This window comes from Nipponia nippon, unplaced genomic scaffold (genome assembly GCF_047370975.1).
Source record: "Nipponia nippon isolate SJK-2023a ecotype South Korea unplaced genomic scaffold, ASM4737097v1 scaffold_2, whole genome shotgun sequence".
Taxonomy (NCBI): domain Eukaryota; kingdom Metazoa; phylum Chordata; class Aves; order Pelecaniformes; family Threskiornithidae; genus Nipponia; species Nipponia nippon.
Window position 1 is genome coordinate 45,240,546 of NW_028262336.1, and position 21,061 is coordinate 45,261,606.

General features: G+C 41.6%; 1 protein-coding gene across 1 annotated transcript in view; it reads right to left on the reverse strand.

Moving 5' to 3' along the window:
- The window catches only part of PHEX (phosphate regulating endopeptidase X-linked), a 114,171-nt gene that overhangs the window by 49,533 nt on the left and 43,577 nt on the right, over positions 1–21,061 (reverse strand). Inside the window, exons 11-12 of the mRNA XM_009476238.2 lie at positions 15,423–15,551; positions 11,781–11,882 (exon numbers count right to left, since the gene is read on the reverse strand). Of these exons, the coding sequence (XP_009474513.1) occupies positions 11,781–11,882; positions 15,423–15,551 (231 nt within the window). The remainder of the gene's footprint in view (positions 1–11,780; positions 11,883–15,422; positions 15,552–21,061) is intronic.

Consider the following 21,061-nt stretch of genomic DNA (forward strand, 5'->3'; position numbering starts at 1 on the left):
ATTAATTTTTTTTTTTAGCAATACAACTGAACTAAATCACAGAAAATCTGAAACAGCCTTACTTATATAAAAATACAAATTTACTGTGATATTCTCACAAGCATAACTCCTTAGTTCAATGCAGCAGTATAAATAACAGACCTACTCATATTTTCTCCTACCAGCGTGGTTCCAAACTCATTCTGCTGCCAGCAACACTTTAACATTGCTAAGAAAAATAAGTCCTTTGTCCATTTTATTTTAATTCAATTTTCCATTTGTAATCTCTCTATGATGGTTATCATGATTCCATTATTTTATACATAGAATATTATATATAACAGACATAAATGCTGTCTTTCATGAGCGGGACCACAGCTCTGTAAATTAAACACATTTCTTCATGGCACACAGCAAATATCTTCCTCTCTGATTACACGATACATAAATGCACTTCTACAGCAGACCAGCACAACTGAGTACCTGGCAAAAGGTATGTTTAACATCTAACCATCACTGTCTAAAGCTCCTCAGTCAGTTTTAAGGCCCTCTGGGTTCTCAGTGGAGCTGGGACCATGCCTGCAGACCAGAAGTATGGGTGGTGCACACATATGCAAACTGACTCAGCCTGTGCTAGGTCCAGCTATGGCATCACGTCACCACATCAGCAGTGACAGGTCCGCTCCAGCATGGGGATTTCTGCACTGGATTCCCCTCTACGCCCCTGTGGATCACTTAAGGCATGACTACACCAGCGTGCGTGTGGACAGTTAGGAGCTCCTCCAGCTGCACTTCAAACAAGCCAGAAGCAAGTGTTGTGGTCTGAAGGCACAGACCATCATTAGTATCACGCTGGTACATATATGCCCCATGGTATATGCTGCTAAGCTGTCTTTGATACAGCTGTAACAGCTCATGCACCTGAGTTAAGCTTAGACGCATCCTTAGCACTTTAGAAGACTGTACTTCCTCGTGCCTTTATTTTCAGGCAATGTTTTATGTTTTCCAATACAATTGTCTCTTAAAACAAAAAACAAAACCAAAAAAACCCTCAAACAACCAAACAAAAAACCCACCACAACTCAAAATCCTCTTTATCTGTCTTTTGTAACTACATTAGATATCCTTACCCAACAAATTTTGCACCAGAATCCTAAGGATTTGCAATGACGCAAAGAAAAGTCTACCTTTCACTGGCCTTTGGCATGTTAGTGAGCTGCAGAAATTATTATGTTACATTTTTTGTAGAAACTCCTTCCTGGACTCATTTCACTGCTCACCGCCAGAGCTCCTCATCAGTCGACCCATACTCCCACTGTCATGCCACCTCTTGCTAGAAGCACACCCACCTTGCTGCAAAATCTTTTCTGCTGTTTTTGGTTTAGCTCTGGGAAAACAGCAGGTTTAACAAAAACCACTGCGCTGACAAAATAAAAGTCCCCAAGGACCCAAAAAGCCCCGTGTGTTGAAGAGATCTCCAGCACCAAATACTGTAACACTGTGAGAGGGGCAGCCCTGGGGACCAGGAAAGGGCAAGGAAGCTCTCTCCCCACCACAGCTGAGTTACCACAGTGTTTCTTTTGGCAGTTTTATGCAAAACTCTGAATAACCTGTTCCAGAGAGGGACGACTTCTGACCTTAGCCTCTGCTTGCATCAGTTTATACTCATTTAACATTTTCAAGGTTATCTTTGCTTAAGCAAAGGTTGCAGAGCAACTTGCCTTTTTTTTTTTTTTTTAATGAATAGAATGTGAAAAATTCTCTTTTCCTTTCTAGCCACAAGTGAGCATCAGACCCAGTCTGGATACAGCTGAGACCAGACATGGCAAAAACTCCTTACACTACTCTAAAACAGAAATAGGGACTGAGGACCTAAACACAAGCATTACTCAGCTCCAGACTTGCACTTTTTCTCTCCGGGGGGAAATTCCTTTTGCTTGAGCAGGGACCCTGACCAGCAGTGTATCAGTAAGCATGTCACTATCAGTTATCCATGCCTTATAATACAGGGGGGGAAAGCAGATGCATACATAGACAAAAACGCAGGCTGCAGAATATAGAAAAAAAAGTATGCAAGAAATGCTCTACTTTCTACTCAAGACCAAATCCCTCTCTATTCCAAATCTTTACATATTTTTATTTTTAAATAAATTATATATATGTATTTATTTTCGCATTGATGGAACTTACCACTTACCCAGAAAACTGAGCACAAGACACCTCACAGCTCCCTCACGAAGGAGGGCAGCAGAGGAAGCCTGTATTCTTAGGCACAGCATCCTGGCTTCTGAAAGGCCACCAAAGGAGCAAATTCCTGAGTCTGATGACCTCCTTGTGGTAAAGCTCCTCTAAAAGTAAACTCTAGCAATACCAGTACCTGAAGCTATTTAAACATTTCACAACTTTGCTTCAGACCTCCGGGACTAGTACAATACCTGAGCAAGTTAAAGCGCTGCTATGGCTCCTGGTCCTGGACAGCTCGGTGCCTGAGGCTGAGGGCCCATGCCGGAGCCCCAGCCCATGGCCCTGCCTTGCCGCGCTTCCTGCTCGCGTGGAAGGGGTTAGGAGACATCCTTCCTTCCTTCCTCTCAGTGGCTCAGGCAGGCATATACAGGACATGGAGAACACCACAGCCAGGAAATGCACACTCGTTGGAAATAAAGAGGGAATACCAAGTAGATACCTGAGCATGCCCTTGTAGACTCCTCCTCCATACAGAGAATGGGTCTCCCATACTTCAATTTCTGTTATTGTTGAGATGAAGGACTATAATGTCTTTGTAACTGTTCCTCTACGGAAGGTAGTTTTACTTGGTAAGATAATGAAAGCTAAAGCTGAAACCGTCCGAGGCTTCCAGGGATGGTGGAGGACTTCCTTCTCTTTGGAAGAATTAATCTGTCTTTTAGCATACCAATGCTTTCATGTTGCATTTCTGCTACAAAAGTTTCAGATTCACCCCAGTCCCTGAGCGTCTGCAGGTGTGTCCATCTGTCTCCCTCCTTCTATTTCAAGCATGAGATTTGTCACAAGTGTTTTGATGTCACACACCCATTCTGGCCTTATGGAGTCGTGGAGGAGTCTGAAAAATGACAGCTGCAAGATCACGGTCAAATACAATTTCCTCTCCCTTCACCTGTTTTTCACTATCTGTTTGCACGGTGCTCAGGTTATTAATGGGACTGACATCCCTGCACAACTGAGTGAGCAGTAGCAGCAGTCAGATAACAAGCTGACAGCAGCGACCTAACCCCAGAGATAAGAGATAAGCAAACATGCCATGGCTATTAGTTTCAACTCTGGCCAATGGAGAAGAACATCTCCTGTGGTTACTGAACAGGAAAGCCCAGTTCTCCTGAGAAGGTTAAATTAAATTCAGGATGTGTGAGAGATTATTCTTTGAGTTCAAAAATTAAAGTTTGTGATGAGAAATCAACATCTGACTCAAAAAAAAAAAGTGTTGTTGATCTGGTGGAAAGTGAAGACTTATTTTTATTCAGAGGAAAGCATGGAACACTTCTGCACTAGAAGGAAAGTACCTTCCATTCTCCATATCTTCCAGTTACCCTAAACATTGGCATTTTCCAAACAGCTACGTCAGGGATGGTGTGGGAGTTGCAGCCTCAATGTCCTGACCAAATTCCAAACTAGGTAAGCAGAACCAGCTTTTCAAATCCCCTACATCATTTCTGAGCCGCGCAGCATCTACTTCATTTCCTGCTTCCTATGGAGCTGTCCCCTTCTCTTCACATGTCCACGCACACGGTAGGATAAAGCTGAGTTACCCCATGAAGGTAAGCTCCCAATGCCCAAGGGAACTGTAGACATGTACGAAAAGAGTTAAAATGTGACTCTGCCTCTTCTGAACTCCAACCCATGTTGCAACTTTATCAGGAGACTTGTTCATTGCTCCCTGCAATGCAACTGCTACGATACCGGCAGGACCTTAAATTTTTGCATCCAAGTACCAGTCCAGACAGAGACTACCCTAATTTCAGAAAGTACACTTCCACAAAGGAAAAGCATAGCCAAGGTTCAATTAGCACTAAGCAGAAGTACGCTTTCCAGTTTAGAAATGACAAGGTTGTTTCAAGAAGATCTGAATAAAACTTTCTAGTAAAACCACTAAATTTGGAAACCAGCAGTCACCCCCATTGGCTTTTGAACAGGAATGAAGTGCTTAAATGCAATTAGAGCCTTTGGAAATTTCTCCTTCTTTTCCTAGTTCTTCTGAAGCGAGTCTGACAGCTCCTGTTAGTGCTCTGAAGCAGTCTTACACTTTGTGAAGTTCTCTGAGATCCTTGAAACAAAGATATAAAGTAATCTTAAAAGAACCAGTAAAAGGTGTCTTGGGATCTTCAGTTTTGAAACTCCATCCCCCTCTTTTATGAAGTGTTGTTCTGTCAGCCTCGTGCTGGCCTTCATTCCAGAAGAAGCCCACTTGAGATATGGGAGGTGTTGAGACTCAAGGCTAGTTTCTCTGTCGTATTTTTGCATTATTTTACTTAGGATGAGTCCACAGACCCCACAAGGCACAAAAAGCATTTTTTCTTTTTGCAGTGCCCACTCTCAAGATTGGGTGCTTCGTCATCTTTGTCCAAAATTAGCATGGCATTAAGCAAGATTAATTTCAGCTCCTAAAGCTGTGGTGTCTGGCTTTTTGTCTGGGTATGCCTCAGGTCTTAATGAAAAGTTATTTTTCAGAACTGTATCTAGTGCACGCCCTGGACAGCCTATTTGAACAAATGCAGGAGGCTCCATACTCCCTGGATGTATTGCTGTGCCAGAATTATACGTAAGCAAGAGCGGGCATGAGAAAAGAACACGCAATGATGATTCTCTTGTTTCCCCACTATGAGAACGTAGGGGGAGAAAGTGACATTTTCCAGACAAGCGAAAGGAGATGCTTTCTCACACAGAGCACAGTGAGGCAGTGGAACTCATTGCCATGGGAAGCTGTGGATGATAAAAATTGTGGGTTCAAAAAGTCATTAGACAAACTCACAGCTGAAAAATATGAATAAATACAAAGACACCACTTCTGGCTCAGGAAGCAACTGAGCTGCAGATTGTCAGAGGCCAGGAGAGGATAGCAGGAATGTATCCCTTTATGCTTGCCCTGTCTTTATGTTCATCTCTAAACATCTGCTACTGTTTGGCCGTTGTCCGAGCCAGACACTGGACCTCTGGTGTGAGCAGTATGGCTATCATGTTCGTAGTGAAAACACCTAAATGTGAAGAGAGAGAGACCACAGAGAACTGGGAAAGATGGCAGGGGCTCAGCTAATTGACTGGAGGGCTGGATACAGCCAGAAAGTTCCAGCTGAGAAGCGAATGGCTTCAGTGGGATAACCCATGGACACCTACCTCATTTAAAGTACCTACACTTTGTTAAACCGGGGCTTGTACAGATGGCTCTTGATTTCCTAAGGGCTATTGGCCTAAATTACACTGTGTTATCTAGGGAGGTTTGCTGTAGCTCTCTGAAGCAGCAGAACAAACTCTGGAGGCTAAACAAAGGTACCTAACACTGCCTGAGAGAGACACCTATATCTAGGCACTGTCCTTATATTTTCCTGTGGTCCTCTTGCCTCAGTCTTCAGACTCAGAGAGATGCAAAGAAAACAAATGTTGCGAATACGACTTCCTTAGAGAGAGATAAAGCCAAGCAGCAGGCAAGTTCAGTAGGCAAAAAATGATTGCACAGTGACCTTGGGATTTGTGCTCCATGACCTAAAGAGGTTAATAATGTTACAGAAAAATCTTAGTAGAGGAAAAACAAGCTTTTTTGGCTTATCATCCATGCTTTAAAAGTAGTATTGCAAAGCAGAAAAATAACTTCCTACAATACAGGCTATTTTACAGGCAATTTGCAAACTTTCAGAAAACAGGCTTCTGTGTAAAAGTCTCTTTTTCAAACCTCCAGTTAAACCCAAGCACAAAGGGCATTTCAGGAAGGAAAAAAGTGATCAATAAAATAATGGCTCCAGCCCAGGAAAGGACATAATTTTACATCTCAGTGACGATCCTCCACTGAATTATCCTTTGAAGAGCAGCAGCAATAAATTACCATTTTAAAGATGAGAGCCCTGATCACACAAGTCATGTCAATGGAGTTTCAGTTGCGGGTTCTCCCTTTTTCCTGTGGCCCACCACTACAAAACACAGCTGTCAATACCATTTGGCTGACATAGCCAGCTGCAACCTGCACCTTCATTGTAAGAGAAACAAAAGGCTCTCCTCTCTCCCCCCGCATCTACCATCCTTCTCAGAGGCTGCAAGGTGGCCCAGAGCTCACCAGGTGCCTGGGCAGCCGATGAGGGATCTTTCTGCATGGCTTCTGTAACTCGCAGACCACGTTCTTGAAGACTGTTGCCAGACAGACCCTTGGAGCTGCACTCATTTGAATAATTTTTCTGTTCTTCGAATGAGAGAAAAATTTAATGACCCTTACAAAAGAGAGAGGCTAAAAGGGCAAGAAGAGGAACCTTTTGCTTTTTTTTTTTTTTTTTAAATCACAGATCTCCATTGAAAATTCGGGAGGTTAACAGGCATAGTTTAAGCAAATTTCAGATGATAGTCAAATACAGAGCAATAAAGAAAGGCTTGCACAGAGCAGAGAAGGAAGGATAGAGCAGAAAACAGAGCATCACAGCACAGAGCAGAATGCTTCTCTCCGACTCGGAGCTCCTTTGGAAGCAGCATGAGCTCCATCCAGAGAGCTAGGTGAGAACTGCACGTGGAGACAGACTGAGTCACCTAACCATGTTAAAAACTTTCTTTGCAAGGCTGGCTTTCAGATGGTCTGGTTTAAATCCATGTTTTGATCACAGAAAGAGAGGAATGGAGGGAGGATAGAAGGAAATTATTAGATGTTATCTCATTATATTGTTTTGCTACAGAGGGAAAGTCAAACCTCAACTCCAAAGTATACAAGGGCTAAAAGGGTGATTCTCAGAAATCAAGGCTGCAAGACAATTGTTCCCTGTGTCACATGGACTAGTTGATTCGATCCTTTTAATATGGTTTGGGCTCATCAAATTAGTAGTGTCCCCTCTGTTAAAAAAACAGAATAGACACAAAGAGAGTCACAGAAGGCAAAACATTTCAGTGATTAGATGGAGCCGACAGGCTGCCTAAAGCAAAATTCAAGCATCGATTCTACCAGAGGGCCTTTTTTATAAGTCCTTCGGAGGTCAATGGTCCCTTTGATTGCAAAGCATCAAGCTGACAGCAAGGTATACAAGTTTGGCCTCAGACAAGTGCACAAGAAAGGTGGGCATCAGTCAGAAAACAGGCAGCAGAAAACATGCAAAACAGTGAGTATCCAAATCATGGAGAGAATTTGCAGTTAATTCTCTTTAAAGCCTACCAAGTCATTTGCATTACAGTGTTGTAATCTAAAGATACAATCACCATAAGGAACAAAAGAGTAGGCTAAGATGAAATGTTTTTCTAGGAAGGCTCTCCATGCTCACAGTCCAGACATCCAGATCCCACACCGACTTCATTCTTCTTTCAGGAAATGAATAAAACTTTCGTTAATGACCCAAATATGCCTGAAGTTAAAGAAAAGGCTAACGACAAATTAAATGGATCATATGGAGCAGACCCAGTAAACAAAACCCATCAGGTTTCTACAGTTCCTTTCTTTCCAGAGCATTCAAAAAATTCAAGAATGCAATGAGATTAAAAATACAGAGCAAAAGCAAAATATATGAATCACAGTAATTTCCATGCAGCACACAGTTCTGCCATAGAACTTCAGGCAGGAGCTCTGCTCTGTATTGCTATAAGGGACGATGTGACAGCTACTGATGAAAAAATAAAAGACCAAGACATTCTTTACCTAACTAATAACTTCCTTTCTTTGCTTAATTGATAAGAATAATAGAATAGAATATAGAATATTTCAGTTGGAAGGGACCTACAATGATCATCTAGTCCAACTTCCTGACCACTTCAGGGCTGACCAAAAGTTAAAGCATATTATTAAGGGCTTTTTCCAAATGCGTCTTAATCACTGACAGGCTTGGGGCATCGAACACCTCTCTAGGAAGCCTGTTCCGGTGTTTGATCACCCTCTCGGTAAACAAATGCTTCCTAATGTCCAGTCTGAACCTCCTCTGATGCAGCTTTGAACCATTCCCTTGCCTCCTGTCACTGGATACCAGGGAGAAGAGCTCAGCACCTCCCTCTCCACTTCCCCTCCTCAAAAAGCTGTAGAGAGCAATGAGGTCACCCCTCAGCCTCCTTTTCTCCAAACCAGACAAGACCAATGTCCTTAGCCGCTCCTCATAAGACATGCCTTCCAGCCCTTTCACCAGCTTTGTTGCCTTCCTCTGGACGCATTCAAGGACCTTCACATCCTTCTGAAATGGTGGGGCCCAGAATCGCACACAGTACTCAAGGTGAGACTGCACCAATGCTGAATACAGCAGGATAATCACCTCTTTTGACCACCTGGTTATGCTGTGTTTGATGCACCCCAGGATGCGGTTTGCCCTCTTGGCTGCTGGGGCACACTGCTGACTCATGTTGAGCCTGCTGTCCACCAGCACCCCCAGATCCCTTTCTGCAGGGCTGCTCTCCAGCCACTCCTCTCCCCATACTTGTGCCCGACATTACTCTGTCCTAGGTGCAGAATCCGGCATTTGGACTTGCTAAATTTCATCTCATTAATCATTGCCCAATGCTCCAACCTATCTATATCCCTCTGCAAGACCTCTTGTCCCTTCAGAGAGTCAACAGCACCTCCTGGTTTAGTATTGTCAGCAAACTTGCTAATGGTGCATTCAACTCCTGCATACAGATCATTGACAGAAATATTGAACAGAACTTACCCTAGGATTGAGCCCTGCGGAACAGTGCTGGTGACCAGTCACCAGCCAGATGTAACCCCATCCACTACGATCCTTTGAGGCCTGCCGTTTGGCCAGTTCCTCACCCAGCACACAGTGTACCTTCTGATCTCGCAGTTGGACAACTTGTCTAGAAGGATGCTGTGAGGAACAGTATCAAAAACCTTACTAAAATCCCGAAAAACTACATCCATCATCTTCCTTTCATCCACTAGACAGGTCACCTTATTGTAGAAAGATATCAGATTAATAATGAAACAGGTGCCATCCTTTTTTCTGGAAATAGAAAGGAGCAGAAGATGCTCACACAGGACTGAAATTTATTTCCAAGGAGAATATCCTACCCTAATAAAAAAAAAATCCACAGAGGTGTTAGTAACCACAAAGAACTAGAACAGTTGTTTTGTGTGTTATTGGGCTCAGCCCAGCAAAGCAGGGAGTCCTTTCTGGCCTTTGTCTGAAAGAAGGTACCTTCAGCATCCCACTGCGCTCTGTCATAACACTAGTCTCTATTTTGATAGTGGTGCAGAATGAAGAGTAAACCTGAGAAGACCCCCAGGATGATACAACTTGCTCTTCAGTTCAAGAACAAACTAAGGTCCTTCCTAAATTGTGAAATCCATGGCAGTTGCGCTGCCCTCACAGATCCCAGCTGAAACCAGGACACACTTATTGATGAAAAAATGTAACTAACTTTACAGATCTATATAATAAAGTAATACTTGGGTTTTTTAAATAACCAAACAGTCCTCAGTCCAAAATTCCTGTTTCCTGTGCTACTTTATTAAAGTGTAAGTATTAAAGAAGTGACAGCATAATGTGCTGGGCTCGTGAGATTTAATTGGAACAGAATAACAGATTTTGAAGGTTCTGTTTTATTATAAATCTTAGATTTTCCCAGAGAGTTATCTGACCATACATGTAATGAATCTATTTCTTGAATTAAAAACACCCCATCCAAATGTCCCAGGACAAATCCAATACCTATCATTAGCAATAAATAGTATTTAATAAACACGCACAAACGCCATGTCTGGAAATCTACCAAAATGTCTCTCTAGACTCTTTCCTTCTAGCCAAGTAGCTGTTTCTGTGAATCCGGACTTAAACTTACAATCATAAATCCTACAGCATAATTGTTGCTGCGATTTCTAAGTCATTACATAACACTTGTGGCTTATAAGCTTGACTTCGGTTCCTATGTCAGTAAACTATAAAATTGTTGTTCAGTTCAGTGAGAATGGATTTAAACCATTTGCTGTTCGTAGTACTATGGCTTGTAGTATTATTTTTATTGTATTGCTTGAATTTAGTTTGTCATGCATTGTTCAGCCCAGACTCACCCCATTAACTTCAGAAACTTAAATAAGATGCCTAAACTGGGCATGAAGTGCCGTAACCTTTCTAAATGTGTCAACAGAGGGAAACAGGCATCTCTACCTACAAAAGATGTACCCTACCTTCTGAACAAAACTCTCCCTAAATTGGGAAAGGGAGAGCATTTTAGGGAGTTTATTAGTTTGTAGCAATGCTTGTATTGTTTCTCTGCTGAAAGGCAGGTAACAAATTTTGAACAAAATGGTTAAGCAGATTGTTTGCTAGAAAAATCAGACTTGCATGTACCTGTAAAGGTATATAGAAATATGTCTATTAAGGAAACAATTAGAAAAATCTTCCTGCTCTTATTTTGCACAAAATTTGTCAAATATCTAAATTACAGATCATTATATTTCTAAAGGTATTTCTAGTAAAAAACAAGCATAACAGCCAGTAAGAAGTAATAACTGCAGTCCATTTACCATCAGGTTAGCAGGAAATAAATGGCATCCTACTATTGTTCTCTTGCTATAGAGTTTATTGGCACATTTATGCAGCTCTATTTCATTTGCACATCTGTGAAGAGCACTGCTGTATAAAATGTAAATAGGCTGTATATGGAATTTAAAACTTTCCAATGATAAAATGTCTCAACAGCCTTTTCATCAGAATTACAAAAAAACTTCGAAGTTCCCGTTTGTTTTTAAATCAAAACACCGCTATTTTTATTCAAGCAGAGCAAGCAGGAACAGTTCAGCTGCACTTTCATGTCAGTTTATTCAAAGAGGGTATTTACGAATTCACTGATATATCATTGCCTCAACAAATAAAGACACAGTCCTACACATTGCCTTCCCCTCTTTTTTGTTTATGCCTCTTCCAACTGCTACTCTGGGGGCAGAGTTCTGCATTTGGACAAGCTCCCTTTCCACATATCACATGCTGTAAACGTTGGAATAGAGTGAAAAGGGAGCTTTGAGTACCTCCTCCTGCCTTCACCTTTACCTGCATTTTATTGTCACTCCATCTAAAAGTAATCAGGATCAGTAATGCCATCCTTGACCATAACACTCCATAACTGGCATTATACTACTGGGAGACATATTCAGATGGGATGGTCATTGCACTCCTGGAAGATGGCTTTCAAGGTAGGCCTCCCACCATGACAGTGGAGAAGGTACAAGACCTGGACTATTCTCATATCCCTTCTAGGCTTGATCCTCCACCTTCATACCAAACACCCTCAGCTGTCCCAGATGTTTTAGACACCATTTTCTGTTTGTAGGTTGGTGTGCCCCTGACATCCCAATCAAGATGAAGACCTTGTCAAGAGAAGCCACTCTACAGGCAAATCTGAAAGGAGCTCACAGTCTACATTAGCCAGAGCCAAATGGGGAAAGATGGAGGCAAGGGAGGAAGAACAAGGTAATAAAAATATCTTCAGCAGAGAAGCAGGAGCTCAGACAGCTCAGCTTCTAGCAAGACAAATGTGGCACGTGTCCCTTCACAAACAAAATGATGGATAAGAAACTGGAACTGCAAGTACAGTTGATGACATTCTGTTCTCATTCAAGTCAAATCTTCACCATAACAGGATTTCACCCATTCAACCTTTATATTTGTTACCTTCTCATAAGCTTTGCTTTTTGTTTCAGAGTCCATCCAGTCATTTTCCTTTTCCAGCATGTCAATAAAAGCCCAGCGAATTCCTTCAGTCAACTCCTCCATCTGCAAAACATTTAGCAAACCCCTCCCCAGTAAAATATGTCATGGCAGAATCATTATAAGAAAAGGTTTGGCGCATGCAGGAGTGATGGATTTGGTTAGACCATTAATGATTTCAAATCAGACAGTATCTGCTGTCCTTTCTTGAATACCAATTTCTTCTTTCTCCAGTCCTCAGACACTTCTGAAAATGTTTCCTTCCATTTTCTTTTCCTTCAGGTGTACCACACAACTTGTTCCTTGCTGATCCTTTCGTGTTGCAATTGTGAGAATGTCTGTCTTGAAATCATGAAAAATACTAGGAGATTTGCAGTGATTTGGGGAGATTTGTGACACTTTAGTTCTAGATCACTAGCCCATACAGAAGAAGGAGCCAGCTGCAAGGCATTTGCGCAGATAAAGCCTTTTCTGCAGAGAGAGCATCTGTAGCCTTGTTTGGTTTATGTCAGACTGAAACATGCCTTATTAATACTGCCAAAGGACTAAATTTGGGCTGAGAGTATCATGAACCAAATACAAAGTACTATCCAAATATTTAGCCTGTATTTAGCTGTACTTGTGAAGTACTTCTACCCTTTACTTACTGCAGGGATAGAGGCCATGGCTCACAACACTGAGCAGCTCTAACTGCTTCTGTGGTCTTGAACCAGCAGTGACAGCTTGCATCTGTGCAAAGCTAGGAAAACCCACAACCATTTTAGCTTGACTGCTTCTTCAGACACCTATACAAAGCCATGAGCATCTCACAAGCAAGTAAAAAAAAAATAATAATAGGAGTGTTTAGTGAGTGTGCACACTAAGAAAATCCTGAAATGACAGAAAACAAGAAATCTAATGGCTAAGAGATGTATTACATCAGTCTAAAGAGCAGAAATGTCCTCATGCCTATGCATCTGTCTGGCAGCACAGACCAGAAAGGTGTATATCATCAGCTGCTTCTGGTTATATCAATAGATGAACCTCATGACAGATAGCCACTGAGAATACTGTGAGAGTGAGGCAATTCGGGGGATCCAGCTGTTGCTCGAGTCTTTTAGCACAGACCAAAACAGAGCTGAGATAGCACAAGACATGACAGATAATCATTACATGAAGACTTACTGGATCTTTGTGTTATCAGTTATGTTACATTTAAAAATAATGAAAATGTCAAGTACCAGAGATCTATGGAATTTTATTCTATAGATCTAGTAGCTCTGAAATGTCATTTAGTGGGGACTAAACCCTAGAAAGTAAACGTTAGCTTTAGCTAATTTGCCATTTATGTATCTAATGTAGATTTTAATCTGGAACTGTTCTTTATTTGTGGTGGAGCCAGACAACACATAGCAAAGCTCCTTTGATTATTAATTTTTGCCTACCCTTTTCAAAAACCATTTTCTTATTTTTAGGGACAATACGGGACAACTGGAACAGGTCTAGCATTAAATATGACTAAAGAGTCAACATTCACAGTAAACGACATCCCAGGGAATAGGGTAACTTAAAGATATTGATGACAGAGCACCGACTCAATTAACTTAGTGCACTAATGAGGTGAACTCCCTGTATTTGGAGGTTACAAGTTCAAACTCAAGCTCTGCAGCTAGACCCTGGTGTATACTTAGGCTTTATGTACCAGCTGTAGCTGCAGGGGGCAGGGGGAGAAACCTATTCCTGCTATCAAAGTTATTACTGAAACTGCTCAGGCATAGCTGTAAGAAACACTGCAGGCACTCTGGGTTAGAAACAGTGCTATATTTAGACACAAATAATGACTTTCTTGATAAAAGGAGAGAAGTATCTAAGGTATGAAACATCAGTGACAAAACATGCAGGAAAAAGAATCCATATTATCCATAACTCAGGATTTGCTTATCAGACAGATATATGCCATGAGCCAGGAAAAAAAAAATCTGCACAAATAAGAGTGTTTTTCTCCAGTGCTTTCTTACTGCTTAAGAAAGAGAAATAGAACAGAAAACCAGTGAAATGAAAATGATAACAGCACAAATTATTAACTTGAAAAGCACACTTCTAAATGGATTGCAACAACTTTCACCTGCATCTAATGTTAATCTCCATGGGCAGTTCACTATAAGTCTGAATCTTGTGATCTACACTGTAAATTTTATATGCATTTCTTACTATGGATGCTACTGTGAATTCAGATTTTTTTTAAAGATTTGGTCTGAAAGGAATTTGCACGCTAAGAAATACTTTAATTAGGTCACATTTCAACAGAAAACCTTTCTCTACTCTATCAGCTTCTCATAATTCTCCCTCGCATACACAAACATGAAAAAACGTTCATCCCCTACATCAACTGTACATTTCTTATAGTCCTTCTCCTCCTGCTTATGCTGTGCAGAGGTCATACTGTTTAATATCCCAGAAATGTTTTTGCCCCTAAACTGCCAAATAGCACATTACAAACTTGATGAAGAATCAGGGAACTGAAAAGCTGGATCTTGGAGAGGAAACTAGCTGAAGGCAAGGAGCAAAGGAAATGCAGAACCTGAGAGGGAAACACATGTCAAAGATTTGGATCAAGCCAAATCAGAGTGTTGGTCTGTCTAAAATGGAGTCCCTCCTTGAGAAAACAGTCAAACTAGAGAAAGTCAAACAGACAAACTCAGGCTACTGAGCCAGGGCTGTGCAGGACTATCAGAGAGCTGTCACTCCCAGCGCAGGATGCTATTTCACAGGTTTCCTGAACAGTTGTGCCTCTCCTGCACCGAGAGCTAAGTTCAATGACTAAATTAGTTAATTTTACACCTGATTACCATTGGAAAATCAATGGCTGGAAAAGCAGATATTGGAAAACCCTATGGGAAAAATATGAACTGAAAATAAGTCATAAATTATTCTGAAGGGTAATTAATCATTTGAATATGTTATTAAGGGAAGTGATAACATAGCTATGTTTGAAGTTTTAAAATGAGGATGAACATCCAGCTAAAAGCTATTCTCTGGACTCAGCAGTGTGGAAGAATACATTCTTTCACTGTCAAGCAAAAAAAAAAATCTAAATCACAAATATAAACTCCCAGTACATGGCTCTAAACTTCCCTTAATTTGGGCCAGACATCAGTTACACTTTTCTTGCTTAGACTACAGGTGTGGCACAGTCAGCTTTAAAAGGGTAGCCCTGAAGCAGAGAAATCTTGCCTAGTCTTCATCTAGTCAGTAAAAACTTTACTATAAAAAGTTACACTAGCTACAGTAAACCATTTCTCATCAATATCCCCTCGCTGTACCTGCACAGCCTGGCTCTCATTATTTACACAAATTAATGCTGCTCAGCCTGTTTTTGATCTGGCTACATATTTGTCTGAAGGGCTGCATATGGAAAGAATGGGCAGTGCCCAGATGGACAGAAAGGTGACATTTCTTCAAAGTTGTTCTGTTTTATCCTTGTCTTTTTTTTTTTTTTTTTTTTAATTCAGTTAAAGCATTTTTAAGATTCTTGTCTCTTTTTAAACTTCAGTCTAACATCAGAGACAATTTGTGGGGAGGAGCTACTAATTAAAAGTTTCTAGACAGAGGTCTCAAAGGACTCACCATCTCTTTCTTGTCTTCTTGAAAATGAGCGTTCACAAACATCTTGCCCACAACATAAGGGAGCGCGCTTTCAACGAGGTCCACACATTTTTCCCATTGGGGCAGCAAAGTTGTGGTTCCATGGATCACCTGTTGGCAGGTGCACGTAGCAGGTCATAACATCATATTGTTTAAGAAGAACAAGTCTGCATTCACGTACAGTATAGTTTAAAGCATATTTGTCAAAGAGCTACCAAAATAAAACCATAACAATACATAGTTATTTCTATTTTCATCAAGTGCTATGACAAAACTTTTGAACCCCACAAAATAGCTGCAAGATATTAAACTTAGAAACAGTACAATGGCAATGACTTAGAGAGGCTGGGCTTCAAGGGTTAGTTATGGGAAGACATTCCCAAGTGCCAACTTTAGGCTAATCTTGGTAGTCTTTCTGTGTTCAGTGGAGAGACGCTTTCCTCCAGAAAGTCCCTGCTCTGAGATAGCTCCTGAAAAAGTTTCTCTCTCTCCACTGACTAGGTGAGAAGCCTAGGGAGATCAACCTTATGAAAATGAGGTCAGGCGTTATGAAACACCTCCTACAGAGCCCTCCGCTGCCATGAACTTATCTGTACTGACTAATGATGTCTAACATTGGTAGGTATGTGTCCATTTTTGGACATTTTTTTTTGCCATTTACCTGTCTATCTACTCCTACCACAGCCTGTGTAAAATAAATAGTTGCTTTCAGTCCCTTTCCCAAACAGAGTATTTTCAGGAGAAAACAGGTTTGAACCATCAAGAACACTGAATACATGTTTGTCCCCCAAAAATCTCGCTCTGTGTTGTGGCAGAAAGAGGTTAGTAGAACAGCTTGCATATTTTACTAAAGAATGGTGGTTAAATATACACTTCCAGGCTCTGATGATGTCCCTGCTCCACCATACATGAGTTTCAAAAGAGAAATAGTCAAAAATGGTCAACACACCAATGAACAAGGCAAAATAGAGCTCAAGCACATTGCTGCCTTGGTTTCTGTTTCTCACAGGAAGAATGTTGTTACCGTGGAGCTTACCCAGTTAACATTACATTTTCTCGTCAAGGTAGAAGTCCATTTAAAAAAAAAAGTACACACAACAAAATACGATATGGGTCCATGTAAGCAATAGCAGTGCTGATTTAAGAAACATTTTTGTTTTCAAGGTTCAAAGGAGTTCCCTTTCCACTTAAGGAACTTCTTAAGCTTTTCCACAGAGAACAAGCAAAATCCCAGTCCAGTAGTTAACATCTGTCAGTTGTGTGAAAGCAGAGTACAGTCAACACCAGACCAGCTCAGGCAGGACAGGATTTTGGCCTCTCACAGATTATACAAGCCTCTTAAGCACTGATCTAGCAATTTCTGAGCCTCTTCTTTTTCCCAGTCTTCTCTTCCTTTGAGCCCAAGATTAAATTTCTAGCAAAACTGAAGGGTTTGGATTTGTTGTTTTCCAATAGGACAAGATTTCACTGGAAAATTCCAGAGTAGCTTAACCCTCAGCTATTGAAGGTCAGATATTTTGGTAGTTCAAAGATTGATTTTCTCCATCATATTGCCTGTAATTAAGCTTAATCAATGACTCATACTTAAATACACCAGTGAATTGCATTTTCAAACACTTTTTATTAATACTGTATGTTCACTAATAGGTTTTCAATGACAGAGAGAACACTGCTCCTATAAGAAAACCACATTAGGCAAACCAATACATAATAAGGTAATAGTTTCCTAAACAGAGCCAAATTTGAAAATAAACTCCTTTTACAAATTCTTCAACCCTCATATATAACGCAGCACTCAAAAAAAGGGGGGGGGGGGGGGGGAAGAAGAAGAGAAAAAAAGAAAGAAAATTTCTCTCCTGGGTCCAAGCAAAACCACAATGGAGCTTTTTCCCGATGCAGAGGAAGAAAGGGAGTCATGGCATTAGTCAGAGCTTGAAATTCCTTCTGAAAGCTCTGACTACGCATCAGCCACAGAAAGAGTCAGGAGACAGATCTGGCTTTTAGACTGTGATATATTATTATTACAACATAATAATTATCATTATTTTGAGGGAGGTTTGACTGTAAGGAGGACAGAAAGGCAGCACAGGCTGTGAGACCAATAAAAATAGAGCTGAGAGGAACAGATTATATCTCACAGCTGGTTTATTGATATTTATGTTACAATAGCCAACTAGAACTCCCTTGGAATGGTCCTCCTAATATTAATGTACCACTCTAAAACACAGTACTCCAGGTAGTGACTATAAATAACAGGTTTCAAGACCTCCCAGTCCATTCAGAGCTCCACAACACAGTTAACTGATCTCTTCCTCAGGTGCCACTGCACCTTTGCTAGGACTCAAAGTGCCACCGCAAAGGAGCTGCTGATAGTTGCTGATGTGGTAATCATAGCGCTTTCTCTAGAGTCAGCAGGTTTGTCCTATTTCTCAACCTGAAGTTTTTTGAAGTTTCATCATGTCTTTTTCCCTCTCTTTGCAAAGAGTTTAAGTGTCTTGATGCAAGATTTCTACATGCAAGACGTAAAAGCCACCAATAGAAAATGAGAACATGGTGAAAAAAATACTATGATTATGATGGGTAAGGCCAAATTAATGAATGAATGATTAAAAGATATTTTTTGCTTTAAAGCTCATGTCTTTTTAGTAGTTATTTAATGTTTTCTTCACTTACCTGGCAAGAGATTGGTGGGTCCTTTTTATGATACCAAAGGACCTGTGTGTCTTTAGTCCTCCAGCCTCTGACTGGACAAATCTGTTCAACAAAGCCTTTGCCTTGGACTCCATTTCTCATGTCCTTTCTGCTGACCTGTGAAGTCTGTTCCTCTGAGCTGTTTACTGCGCTTAACTTAACTATTAACTATTAGCTATTGCTGTTTACTGCACTTAACTAACTCTCCATCTCCAGGTCCCAGGGGCAGGTAGTGGGAACGAGCTGCTGACTCACTGCCCTTACTGTGCTGTTCTTAAGTTTTCACAACTACTTACATGAAACCCTTCATGACATTGTTAATAAGGATTGAATCAACTTGAATTAGATTTCTCCCTAAGCTTCTGGAGGAAGTACCCAGAGAAGTGACAGCAGCTAGTTACCATATCAAAACGCACAGTATCCAAACCTTAAAGTTTCCTTCCAGGAATTTTTCTGGCCATAATGTTACTCAATATAACTAGTATTATGCTGCAGACTGGTTGATGGCCAGCATAAATCTATTTTACCTGGCTAGCAAGGAATGTCCCAGGAGGGGACACACTTACAAACTTGTTGCTGTGGTTCTGACAGCCAGTTTCTCACATTTTTGCATGAAGAAAATGGTGTCTTTAACAAGATTGATTTGAATATGATGTCAGAAGTATAAGAGACTGCCTTTCCTGTGTAGTTTCCATCAAGTTACTGGAGTTTATTTTTAGGTATGTGATCAATTCAGAACTATCCCAGTACTACTCAAGGAAAGACATTATGGGTGCTTCAATTAGCCACCTGCATGCCTCACCAGGGAGGACAGAGCACCCCCACCTCCTGTACCACATCACTGCCAGTCATCATGACAGCCTCCTGTTGTCATGATGTCACTAAGCAGCTAATTTTCATAATGACAAAAAAAAAGTTCACCATCTAAACTAAAGTGGCTTGGAAACAACAAGGCAAAGCACCTTTCAGATTCAGTTTCATCCTTGGTTTGCTTAAAGAGCCCTCAGGCTGCCCACAGGATTATCAGGGTGGCTTTCTATTCATGGTTTTACATAAATGCCCATATTACTTAATGGATAATTAGCTCTGCTCTCCTAGCTTGGGGCAGTAACTAACGTCTTCTGGGGCTTCTGCAACCCCAAGCTGGAAGGCGCCTGATCAGCTTTTCTGTGGAAACGGCTGGTGTATGGATGTGCTAGAGTTTGTGTAAAGCTAGCACTACAGCATGAGAGGTTTGAGCAGACTTAGAAAAGCTGAAATCTTAGACTTGTTTCACCAGAGATATATTAGAATCATAGAATCGTTTAGGTTAGAAAAGACCTTTAAGATCATTGAGTCCAACCATTAACCTAGCACTGCCAAGTCCACCACTAAACCATGTCCCTAAGCACCACATCTACACATCTTTTTAAATACCTCCAGGGATGGAGACTCAATCACTTCCCTGGGCAGCCTGTTCCAGTGCTTGACTACACTTTCAGTGAAGAAGTTTTTCCTAATATCCAAACTAAACCTCCCCTGGTGAAGCTTGAGGCCATTTCCTCTCATCCTATCACTTGTTACTAGGGAGAAGAGACCGACCCCCACCTCGCTACAACCTCCTTTCAGGTAGTTGTAGAGAGCAATAAGGTCTCCCCTCAACCTCCTCTTCTCCAGGCTAAACAACCCCAGCTTCCTCAGCCACTCCTCATAAGACTTGTGCTCTAGACCCTTCACCAGCTTCGTTGCCCTTCATTGGACACGCTCCAGTGCCTTAATGTCCTTCTTGTAGTGAGGGACCCAAAACTGAACACAGTACTCAAGATGCAGCCTCACCAGTGTTGAGTACAGAGGGACGATCACTTCCCTGGTCCTGCTGGCCACACTATTCCTGATACAAGCCAGGATGCTGTTGGCCTTCTTGGCCACCTGGGCACGCTGCTGGCTCATATTCAGCTGGCTGTCGACCAGCTCCCCCAGGTTCTTTTCTACCAGGCAGCTCTCCAGCCACTCCTCCCCCAGCCTGTAGCATTGCATGGGGTTGTTGTGACCCAAGTGCAGGACCTGGCACTTGGCCTTGTTGAACCTCATACAGCTGGCCCCGGCCCAACGATCCAGCCTGTCCAGATCCCTCTGTAGAGCCTTCCTACCCTCCAGCAGATCAACACTCCCGCCCAACTTGGTGTCATCTGCAAACTTACTGAGGGTGCACTCCTCTCATCCAGGTCACTGATAAAGATATTGAACAGGACCGACCTCTATACTGAGCCCTGGGGAACACCACTTGTCACTGGCCACCAACTGGATTTAACTCCATTCACCACAACTCTTTGGGCCCAGCCATCCAGCCAGTCTTTTACCCAGCATAGAGTGCACCCATCCAAGCCGGGAGCAGCCAGTTTCTCCAGGAGAATGCTGTGGGAGACAGTATCAAAGGCCTTACTAAAGCCCAGGTAGACAACATCCACAGCCTTTCCCTCGTCCACTAAGTGAGTCACCTTGTCATAGAAGGAGGTCAGGTTAGTCAAGCAGGACCTGCCTTTCATAAACCCATGCTGACTGTGCCCGATCATCTGGTTGTCCTATACATGCCACGTGATGGCACTCAGGATGATCTGCTCCATAACCTTCCTTGGTACTGAGGTCAGACTGATGCATGCGTAAACAGTAGTTTTTTTCAAAACCTTAGAATTTGGCTAAACAGGTTTGGCCTGCATGAATAGCACAGGTCACAGCCTTGGCACGTAACTCAAACTTTCCAGCTTTGAAGTTCTGCATGAGACTAAGGTTTTTAAAGAGGAGGTCTCAAAAACTCCTTAACATAATCTAAAAGACATTTCTCCTTAGTGTCATATACTGGAATATGTACATCTTAATTTTTTAGAGGAAATCTTCAACAAAAAAGTTTATTCAAGAAATTTACCCAGCACGGAAAACATTTCATGTTTTGC